Below are 11,835 nucleotides of genomic sequence, written 5' to 3'. Positions count from 1 at the left end.
GATGATGATGATGATGATGAAGATGATGATGATATTTACTCAATTCAAATCGATCTATCCAGAATTGTATGATTGGATGAGTCAACATTGTTTTGCGATGAGACGTATAATATTCCTGACAGCAGTAGCCTTCATGTATGACGCCGTGACCTCATGACCTCCCATAACCTTCCCCCCCCCTCCAAAAAAAAAGGAGCAGTCAAAGAAAAAAAGCCAACCCCCTCTAGCGTTATGTTCTGAAACTCATGATGAAGAATTTGAGTAAAGTGAGACCCAAGCTTCAAGTCTAAACGGGAAACTTTACCCAAATTCTTCGTCTTGGGTTTCAGAAAATAAGGGACGGTAAGTGTAACGCAGTCCTGGAATGAGCACGGTATTGTTTTTAATAGTGTGTTTATACAGAAGTTAATGATGGGCCTCTGGGACCAGGATATCACTTGTGTCGTGTTAACTGTGAACCTTAATAAACTGACTGAGAGTTAATAAGAGAGAGTTTACAAAATAGTTAAGAGTATTAACACAACAGGAAGGAGTAGAGTGACATGAGTCTTCTGGCAGGTGCGGGGATAGTTCTGATAACATGGCAGCTTTTATGGAGTTTTACCAAAGAAAAAGATGAGACTAGATACTACTTTGTATATCGAATTCTTTGAAAAATAAATAAATAAATAAATAAAAAATGTGCTCAGTTTATTTTTAATTCTATACTAATGAACCTGAGATATACATTACTAATATAAATCAAAAGATACAAGCTACTACACCTGTTGCTCCTCGGGGAAAAAACCAAACATACACTAAAACATCTGCCACGGGTAACAACTGCTCAGAGTAAGTGTTGGGTTTGCGCCGCTCCCGTCATTACTGCGTGACGTCACACCGGTAACCCATCTGACTACCTCGTTCACCAGCTTGACAAGTTCCCTCACTAGAGATCTACTGCTACTAATCCTTATGTCAAATTTTCCTCACCTTCTTTCCACGTAAGTCATATTATATTAAAGCTTAGAACTTATAAGAGGAAAAAAAATCTTGGAAATGTGAAAAATAACCAAAATAATCCCACTTTTTTAGATGAATTGAAATAAATCTCTCGTTCCTTGGTTTTATTTCTCATTATAATCAGACAACACAGATGATGATTACAGGGAGAGAAAGTGTACAGTAACTCATCATAACTTCTCTTCAACTGTATCTCATTGTCTGACGCCTTCACAAAATTTATACATTACCAGAATATCCCAACTAACACAATAAAAAAAAAAATTATAAAAAAAAACTATTCAATTTTAACTCTTGTCACAAATTATTTACCTACATAACACACACACACACACACACACACACACACACACACACACACACACACACACACACGTAAATAATAACATGTAGAACTCCCATAAGACCACAAAACAAAAACAGAGATAAAATATAAGAAGAAAACTGATATAAAGAGAAACTCCCCGTCAAGGTTAGAGTCGTGGCAGTAATACACTTATTAAACTGTAATTCTCAACAAGTCTATGTAACACTTGACACAGCCTGATACTACACAAAACACAGAGATCACGTAGAATCTAATAGCCATTTTGATACACCGATGTGACTTAGTGCATCCGTATAACGATGTACCTGTATGTTATGACTAATAATATCAACAGATGTACTTGATTATATACCAATAAGTACTACAAGGTACAAGAACAAGACCTTGACTAAACTAGACCGAGAGTTAACCTACTGTACTCTAAATGTTAAGTAAACACGTTAACTATATTCTAATCTATAACCACATAATTAAACACAATTGGTCTTTTGTATAAGTAACCACACACACATACTGACCAATTATAACTCTGTATTTCCCAAGCGCGTGTTACTGCTATGACGTCATTGAAGCAAGCGGCAGGGCTGCAGCATACTGAGGCAGCAAAAACAATCTCCTACGTGTGCTTTTGGATCGATTAACCAGGTGATGTTAACCACTCACAAAAACAAACATCAATCAGGGTTAAATGTACCAGTTGATATAATAAAATGAGGCCAGATAAACAGTACTGGTTTCTTAATGAGTAGTTATACAGGTAAGGCGGAAGTACCTATACACGTGACCCTGGAAGCTTGGTAAGATTGTCATGGGAGTCTGGTGATATTGTCCTGGATGGGAGGTGCGAGGAAATGTTTTTTGTCCTGGTGGGAAAGTATGAGTGTTGTCCTGGCGTGGTTGAGTAAGTGTTGTCCTGGAGGGAAGGTGCAGGTGTTGTCCTGGAGGGGTGGTGCAGGTGTTATCCTGGAGGGGTGGTGCAGGTGTTGTTCTGGAGGGGTGGTACAGATGTTGTCCTAGAGGGGTGGTGCAGTGTTGTCCTGGATGTGAGGTGCAGGTGTTGTCCTGGAGGAGAGGTGCAGGTGTTGTCCTGGATGGGTGGTGCAGGCGTTTTCCTGGAGGGAAGGTGCAGGTGTTGTCCGGGAGGAGGGTGGTGTGGAGTGTTGTCCTGGAGGGAAGGTGCAGGTGTTGTCCTGGAGGGGGTGGTGCAGGTGTTATCCTGGAGGGTGGTGCAGGTGTTGTTCTGGAGGGTGGTACAGGTGTTGTCCTGGAGGGTGGTACAGGTGTTGTCCTGGATGGGTGGTACAGGTGCTGTCCTGGATGGGAGGTGCAGTGTTGTCCTGGAGGGAGGTTCAGGTGCTGTCCTGGATGGGAGGTGCAGGTGTTGTCTGGAGTGGTGCAGGTATTGTATTTGCCAGGAGTGCAGATGTTGTCCTGGAGTGGTGCAGGTGTTGTCCTGGATGGGTGGCAGGTGTTGTCCTAGAGGGAGGCGCAGGTGTTGTCCTGGAGGGTAGGTGCAGGTGTTGTCCTGGAGGGGAGGTGCAGGTGTTGTCCTGGAGGGTAGGTGCAAGTGTTGTCCTGGAGGATGGCTTGGTGTTGTCCTGGAAGGATGGCTTTGGTGTTTTCCTGGAGGGATGGCGCTGTCCTGGAGGGATGGCGCGGGTTGTTGTCCTGGAGGGATGGCGCGGAGTGTTGTCCTGGAGGATGGCGCGCTGGCGGGATGGCGCGGGTGTTGTCCTGGCGATATGGCGGGGGTATTGTCCTGGAGGGATGACTGGGGTGTTGTCCTGGGGGGATGGCGCGGGTGTTGTCTTGGATCGATGGCGCGGGTGTTGTCCTGGAGGGATGGCGCGGGTGTTGTCCTGGCGGTGGGCTGTCGTCGTGAGAGTGGCGAGGTGGGTCCGCGGGTATATAAGGCGGGAGCGGCGGCAACTCTTCTCAGTGCACGGTCTGGCCGGGAGTCATCATGACCAGATTACGAATTGCGGTACTAACGCTTGCCCTTCTTGGGATTGGTAAGTAGTAGTGGGTACGGGACGTCTCAGTGGCATGTAAAAGATACACACAACGGTGGAATTCAGTGTCATGGTGCCCCCTTCATAGTGCTATATTGTTGAAGAAAAATTGTGTCGACTTGCAACGGAACCTAATATTTTGGCGCTGGTGATCGTCTCTTGGTCCTTATCTCGACGAAGACTGTTACAAGTGTCTCGTTGCCTCAGGAGAAAATGAACCATCGCCTCGCCTCCATAAATGCGACACTCAGTGAGAATAGGCAGGGACGGATCCTTACCTATAGAGAGTTGGAGTCACCAGCCGCTGGGGCCTCCAAGTCTCTCTCGCTCCGGACGGTCTTTAGAGTAAACAACCTGACATAATTCACCTCGTATACATGAATATATCCCAAGATTCAGTCGTGCTAAAAATCCTCAACGTTTCCAAATAATTTGTGAAAACTTTCAGTAAAATTTCTAAAGGAACATTTATACTTCAACACTTCAAGAACTCACACCGTCGAAGTGTCACTTAAATGTCCAAACTCCGTAAAAAAAAAAAATCTTCTCAAAACCGTTCACATTCAATAATTATAAATTTGTAATAAAAGGCTAAAAAATATTAAGTGCATTTCTGATAATCAAAAGATATCTAAAATAAAAATTATCATTATATGTGAGGAGTGGTAACAGTATCCCTCCTTGCTGAACACCGACTGAGGAGGTAAAAGTCTAAGAAACTCGTATGTGAATATTACTCTCACGCGTCATACTCGGCTGAAAATAATAATCATTGTTCCCTTAACATATGATCGTTTTAAGTCGCTGGAGAATATTTCCATAAATATTTATCATGTTCGCCTGAAAATGAGTTAACTATCATATTCTCGTGATAACTGAATTCATAATCGTCATGTTCTTGTTAAAATAATATTACTATATAATTAATATATTAACGTAACGATAGTCCTCGTAAGTCATTCTCACATGAGAATATCAATATTTTATCATCATGTTCGTGTAAGAATATGATCAAGACAGGGCGAGTGAAAAAGACGCATTTTCTGTCACCACTCCCTGAGAGGTGCCGACGGTGCCTCACCATTTCCAGTTCACTTGTCACCTCTCACTCTCACTTTTACCCCCATCCCCTCCCACCATTTCTTCCCCCCCACCCCCCCGACCCACTTTCCTGAAGCCGCACCCCCTGAACCTACACCCACGAGCTTAACCACCAGTAGGTTCCCTCTCTCTCTCTCTCCCTCCCTCCCTCTTTCTCTCTCTCTTGCTCTCATTATTTGAACGTACACTAGTTGATGAAAGTACATATCCATCAGCGACTGGACTATACTGCCGCCCTCGTCTACTGAAATTTGCAAAACTTCACTATTTTCCCCTCCTTGTTGACCGAGTAAAGCAGAAAGAATCATCCAGTGTATAATTGTTTTCGCTCTTCGGCTCCACGTCATTACGTTTCATTAATGTCACCACCAGAACATTTCTTATACGAGTCAGTGAAATATATAATCAATTTATTTAATATTTCTCCAGAAGCAATATTTATTTTTGGCTTGAAAATCATATAATGCAAATGTTGATAAAAAATATGTACCAAGAGTTCTCGAAGACACCAGGTTTCTTCTTCTTTGGTGTGTGTGTGTGTGTGTGTAAACTTTGTCTTACACACACACACACACACACACACACACACACACACACACACACACACACACACACACACACACACACACTCTTCTCAAACGGGTATTCAAAACAAATAATCCATCTAAAAAAATCCTCAAAATTATGTAACTTCTCCGTCAAAAACATTTCCATATATTGACTTACTTTTCATATGAAACTTACACACAGAAAAACTTCTACTTAAAAAAAAAAAAACCTCTCTAGATGTACTCAGTCTTCTCACACATGTCACGGGTATTCGAAGTCCTCTTGGGAAAATCTGAGGGACCAAATTTTTCGGCCAGAGAGAGAGAGAGAAGCCCTCACAGTAGTAACCGGGACGCAATGACCACCACAACTTTCTAAGGGGGTTAAAATTCTTTCTGCTTTTGACCCAAATTTCCTCTCTCTCTCTCTCTCTCTCTCTCTCTCTCACACACTTACCCCTCTTACAATATCTGAAGGAAAGGAAACACTAAACGAAACATACACTATTTTCCACCAGATTAAGCGAACGAGAAGACGTAAAAACGAGTCAAATTTACTTCATACAGAGGACCAAGCGAGACACGATAACGTTACAATACGAATTTGTTTCTCTAACATAAATGCAACCAAACAAATTTCATAATCTATTCATACGTTATAAATTACAATGTCGAATTTCCCCTTAATAGCAAAATTAATTGAATATCAACACAAAACTTCACATAACGTCCACCAAAGGTCCAGAAGCAATATTATTATTTATTTTTTTAAGAATATAACAGTGAGGCTTAACCACGTGTGCTGCTCAAGTCCAAATGCTTATGAGTAGTCTATGAGTAGTCACCTATGTATGTGAGTAGTCTCCTATGTTTGTGAGTAGTCTCTGTGTTTGTGAGTAGTTCCCTATGTTTGTGAGTAGTCTCTGCGTTTGTGAGTAGTCTCTGAGTTTGTGAATAGTCTGCTATGTTTGTGAGTAAACGCCTATGTTTGTGAGTAATCTACTATGTTTGTAAGTAGCCTCCTATGTTCGTGAGTAGTCTCCTATGTTTGTGAGTAGCCTCCTATGTTTGTGAGTAACCTCCTATGTTTGTGAGTAGTCTCCTATGTTTGTGAGTAATAATCTCCTATGTTTGTGAGTAATAGTCTCCTATGTTTATGAGTAGTCTCCAGTGTTTGTGAGTAGTTTCCTGTTTATCAATAGTCTCCTATGCTTATAAATAGTATCTTATGTTTATGAATAATTTACTATGAATAGTCTCACATGATAGTGACCAAGAACCAACGACAAATTAGTTTTTCTTCTTTTTCGATTTTTTTCACCATTTATTCCCAAATTTCTCCGAATGACTGAAGCGTTTCAAAACTATATTTGCTTGTTCAATTTATTTTACTTTTCGATTATTGTTTTATTGAATGAATGCGTTATTCATCTCATTTAGGTATAGGATTTTGTATTATTTAATTCATTCATTATATTTTCAAGATTTTGTTGTAATTTTATATCCATTTAGTGTGTTTGGTGATGGCATATTAACCCACCTCTCTCTCACCTCCTCTTAGCGGCGGCCAATATTGTGAAGCGACAAGCTGAAGGCGCAGGGGATGAAGCCGAGGCCTTTGCTTTAGCGCTGTGCTCTGACAAGGGTGCCGGAGAGTGGTTCAGGCTCGCGGTTACTGACTGTCGCGATGTGATCCAGTGTACCGACGCAGTAAGTACAACTACAACCATTTTTTGCCTTGTTCTATTATTTCCTAATTGTGTTTCCTTGCATCTTTTTTTTTCCTTTTCTTTAAGACCTCTTCCATGTCTGTTTTCCGCTTTTGTGTTTTTTTACTGTTCAATTCTGTCATTTTCTGTCGTTTCAATTCTTTACATTGTTGCGTCGTCTTTTTCTCTCTCGTTTTCTACTGTATTTTTCATCCAGTTCTCTCTTTTATTTTCATTCTCTTTCCCTGATCCATTATATTGTTTCTTCTATGCCTTTAGTCTACCTTTATCGACTATCTTAATTATCTTTTCGTTCTCTTGTGCACTTCTTCTCACATCTTTTCTTCAGTTTATTGCCTTCTTCATTGTGTCTTGTTCCCCGTTTCTGTTCTACGTCTATCTCTTCCATCTTACGTTGTCTTCCTTTTCCCTCTTTCGTAATTTTCTTTAGTTCCTTATTTACACCTACGTCAACCTCTTAAACCCCATCCAGGTCAATTTCACCCCCACAAACACGTCAAATATCATTACCTGCAGCCACGTCAAATCCACAGTAACAATGTCTACACCCACGCCCCCACCCACATCAACGCCCACACCCACATCAACGCCCACACTCACATCAATGCTCACCCTCACATACCACATCAACACCCACACTCACATCAACTCTCACCCCCACATCAACACCCACACCAACGCCCACACCCACATCAACGCCCACACTCACATCAATGCTCACCCTCACATACCACATCAACACCCACACTCACATCAACTCTCACCCCCACATCAACACCCACACCCACATCAACGCCCACACCCACGTCAACTCACCGGGATCTTGCTACATCAACACTGTGGGATATATTATTATTATTTTTTTTAACTTAAAGGTCACTAGAATAAGTCAGGTCCCTCTCTCCACTGAAACTCAGGTCAGTTGGCTGCTTCTTCTTCTTGTTTTCTAATTCATCGCCTCCTTCTTCTTCTTTGTCTACACTTCATCATTTTCTTTCTTAGTTCCTTTCTTCCTCTTTTACTCCTTCTGTACCTAGTTTATTCCATTTTATTTGTTTTCACCCTCTTCGTCCTTTTTTTACTTTGTTCTTATTCATCTTCCTCTTCTTTCTATTTTCATTCAGATTTTATCTTTCTATGTCAATATTTTGTTGATATTAGGAAAAAATAATAATATCAAAGTGGTGAATTGTAGTGGTCGGCTGACTGTTCTACATTAACTGCCGTGGTTGATTAGTGGAACTGTTTGACATGTCCGATTGATACAACTACTTGACGTGGTTGGCTGATGGACGTAGTTGAATGATGTTGTTAGAGTGGTTGGTTGGTAATTGACGTGATTTTCGGACGTGGTTACCTCACCTATTGATGATGTCACTTACGAGTCATTTCTCCCAATGGTCGCAAGATTCTTAAGCAATAACTTGTGAGGGTAGAGAGGTGGGGGAGGGAGGGGAGAGAAAGGGATTGAGGGAGAGAGGGGGGGAAGGAAGGAAGGAAGGGAGGCACGTAGGAATAAGGGAAAGGAATTATGGGAAAAAAAGAAGGAATAGAGGAATGAGGACATGAAACAAGGACATAAAAAAAACACCATGTGATTTCTGAACCATCACCTCCAGACGTTCTTAAGACTCCAGTAGAAAAGAAAACCCTGGAAAATAATCTCATGGAGAACCACTAGCAACAAAGAGTCACAGAACCACAACAATGAGGTTCGCCAGGCGTGACCACGAAGCACGTCAGGTGGAAGAAGGTGTTGATGAGGCCGTCTGTTGTGGGGACTTTCCCTTACGGGCCTTCCAAGGTCTGCTTTGCCGGCTGATGACGACCGGCAATACCAAGGGAGGAGGAGGAGGGAGAGGTAGCGGGAGGAGGAGGAGGAAGTAGCGGGAGGAGGAGGGAGAGATATTGGGAGAAGGGGAGGAGTAAGGTTAAGGAAGAGTGGGTGGAGAGGAAAGAAAAGGGAAGGGAATGGAGTGGATAAGAGGAGTGTTGGGAATGGATAGATGGATGGGGAATGACATGGAAGGATAGGAAAGAGAAGGAGGATTACAGGAGTGATGAAAAAGGAAAGAAGTGGATCTTCGTCAACTTCCAGGTGTCCTGAGGGAGGACCAAGCAAGAACCGGTATCAGAACAAGGGAGGAGGGAGTGGTTTGGTTAAGGGGTGGTGTTTGGGGGAGCTGGGGTCTGGGGGGCTGGTAGGCAGGAGTATCTATCTGAGGGGGGTAAATGTGCAGGTGAGGGGAGGGTGATGGTGGGGAGTGAGAGAGAGGTGAAGAGGGGGGGAGGTAGGGGGGGTGCGGTGTAGGTAGGGCGAGAGGGAAGAAGGGAGAGGACAGGTAATAGGTGATTAGGTACTTTAGGTTGGGATGAAGAGACGAGATATAACTTAAAGATTCATAAATCATAACGCTCTCTCTCTCTCTCTCTCTCTCTCTCTCTCTCTGTTTCTATCCCTGTAATGTACTAGTTAAGATATCTTCTCTCCCTTTCTCTAGATCTTTCTCTCTCGTATTCGCTCTTTAAAGACAAACTAGAACGAAATGTCAGGAGGTGTTGGGTCTTATTCGTGATCCTTTTATGTAAGAACAAAAGTCTGCCACCACTACCGGCTGCAGTCCACTTGATCTCTAGGGAAAAAATGGGCGCTGGTTTTTGTTTGCTTTATGTAAGCGATGTAATCAGATCTAACGGTGCTTTACACAACTGTTGGTGCTTGATGCATCGGCTGGTGCTTCACACATCTGTTGGTGCTTGATGCATCTGCTGGTGCTTCACACATCTGTTGGTGCTTGATGCATCTGCTGGTGCTTCACACATCTGCTGGTGCTTCACACATCTGTAGGTGCTTGATACATCTGCCGGTGCTTCACACGTCTGTCGGTGCTTCACACATCTGTTGGTGCTTGACGCATCTGCTAGTGCTTCACACATTTGTTGGTGCTTGATGCATCTGCTAGTGCTTCACATATCTGCTGGTATTTCACACATCTGCTGGTGCTTCACACATCTGCCGGTGCTTCACACATCTGCTGGTACTTCACACATCTGCTGGTATTTCACACATTTGCTGGTGCTTCACACATCTGCTGGTGCTTCACACACCTGCCAATCCTGGAAGGTCCACATCCTTTCTGGAAGGATTCACAGATCCTCCTAAGTCTTTTCTGTTCCATAAGACAACTAACGGTCGCTCCTGTCGCCCTGTGTATCTTGCCGGCTTCCTAACGGTCACCCACATAAATCCGGCACCGGCGACGACGAAGATACTGAAATAACAAGAGTTGAGAGTGGCGAAACCTCGGCCGACCAACACTCGCTTTACTACTTTCACCCCACCTGACGCCAGCCACCCCGGGTACCTGCTGCTGGCAGTGGTCGCCTATTACTGCTGATCTCATTTCTTTCCTACTTCTGCTGCTTAAATTATGCTTCTGGACTGCCTACGTGGGCGCTAACCTGCTCGTTTATCTACTGTTGATGTCGCTATTGTTACCTCTGCTGTTGGTCCTGCCTGCTTAATAACCTGCTCAATACCTGACAGTCAGCCAACCCTGTCAGCCAGCCTGCCTGACCAGTTCAGTCCTCATGACTCGTTCACTACCTTGATTGGCTCGGGATTTAACATGAATAATCTAAAGCCCCAGAGCTAAGGGTTTAATGTCTGTTCTCTCACTAAGGTTATTAGGTTTAATGTTCTCTCTGCATTCACTCACTGAGCTTTTGGAGAGTTCATTTATTCTGTCACTAAAGTTCTGGGGTTCATTTGTTTTTGTCTGAGATTTTGGGGGTTCAATGTTCTCTTTCGCTGAGGTTGTCGGGGGTTTCATTTGTTCTTTCTCTGATGTTCTCTGAGGCTGCGAAGGTTCAATGCTTTATCTCACCGTAATTCTGAAGGTTTCAATGTGTTCTCTTACTGTGAAGGTTTCTGGCAGGTTCTGTGTATTCCTTAAACAACTGATCTTCTCAAGTCCATTTTGTTCTCTCACTGAGGCTGTGTTCATAAGGTTCTATTAATCGTGTAGGTCACAGCTGATATCCCTGTTCTAGCCTGATAATTCCCCCAGTGTTGAACATCGTCATGACATAACATAATCATCATTGTATTAAACCTGTCTATCACGTTAACCTTTCAAATCAATAATTAACGTTACTAAATTATCTACCCTATAATTGAAGCGAATTTTACAAGCTCTACAATATTTTTCAGTTTTGATGATCTTTTAACATATTTTTACCCTGGTGTCGTGAAAGTCAAGCATCCATGGCCATTTTGTTTTCAGTAATTATACAATTGTAAAATCAAAATCGTGTAAGAGTCAAGTGTTGAAGATCGATCGTGGATTTCTTGGGATTAGGGGAAAAAAAACGGTGACTCAAATACGGATTAACGTGCTTGTGAAACTTCCTTACTTGAGGTACAGTTAGAGTCCGGGGGTGTCTCTCGCTAATCAAGGTTATACAGAGGTCGACCGTCAGCTCTCTCTCTCTCTCTCTCTCTCTCTCTCTCTCTCTCTCTCTCTCTCTCTCTTTGTCTACCCCACTCACAGGCTTTCTACTTTCATACCTCCCTCTCTCACTCACCGCTTTCTTTTTTCCAGCCTCCCCCCTTTTTCCCTTCATCCTTCTTTCTTCATTTCTTCTTTCTTGCTTTATTTTGTCTTACTCCTTTACACATTCTCTCATCCCTATCTACCACTCTTTACTCCCCTTCTCCCCCCTTTCTTTATCCCTATTCCTCCTTCCATCAGGATGCACTTAACATACTTATCACAGTAACCAGTAAAACCAGAAACAAGTAACCCCTAACAGTAGATAACATATCATGATTAATATAAACTCCGCCAATGTTGTGAGCTTACCACACGACAAGCCCCTACTGTAGTGTAACCTTACCACATAACACACCTCTTACATGCTATGAACTCACAACAAGACGCTCTTTCTTCACTCTTACGACCACCACCTGACTAAATCATCAAGTAAAATGTAAAACACAGATGAAAATCCTTAACCTCGTGCCTATTACTACTGGTGTGCTGAGGTTGTTGCAATACACGTAATGTCAGTCCAGGTGTGCCGATTACTCAAACTTTTATTATGATCTTAGT

At 42.7% G+C, this 11,835-nt stretch overlaps 1 protein-coding gene across 6 annotated transcripts in view; it reads left to right on the top strand.

Annotated features, from left to right (window-relative positions):
• Positions 1 to 3,214: 3,214 nt before the first annotated feature.
• The window catches only part of LOC121859149 (chitin deacetylase 1-like), a 34,084-nt gene continuing 25,463 nt past the window's right edge, over positions 3,215 to 11,835 (top strand). For all 6 annotated transcript variants that reach the window (XM_042355885.1, XM_042355884.1, XM_042355883.1 and 3 more), the window contains exons 1-2: positions 3,215 to 3,342; positions 6,553 to 6,701. In XM_042355885.1, coding sequence (XP_042211819.1) covers positions 3,294 to 3,342; positions 6,553 to 6,701 — 198 coding nt within the window. In that variant the 5' untranslated portion in view covers positions 3,215 to 3,293. The remainder of the gene's footprint in view (positions 3,343 to 6,552; positions 6,702 to 11,835) is intronic.

The sequence above is a fragment of the Homarus americanus genome, unplaced genomic scaffold (genome assembly GCF_018991925.1).
Source record: "Homarus americanus isolate GMGI-L3 unplaced genomic scaffold, GMGI_Hamer_2.0 scaffold50924, whole genome shotgun sequence".
In the NCBI taxonomy this organism is placed as follows: Eukaryota; Metazoa; Arthropoda; class Malacostraca; order Decapoda; family Nephropidae; genus Homarus; species Homarus americanus.
This window is presented reverse-complemented; position numbering and strand designations above follow the sequence as displayed.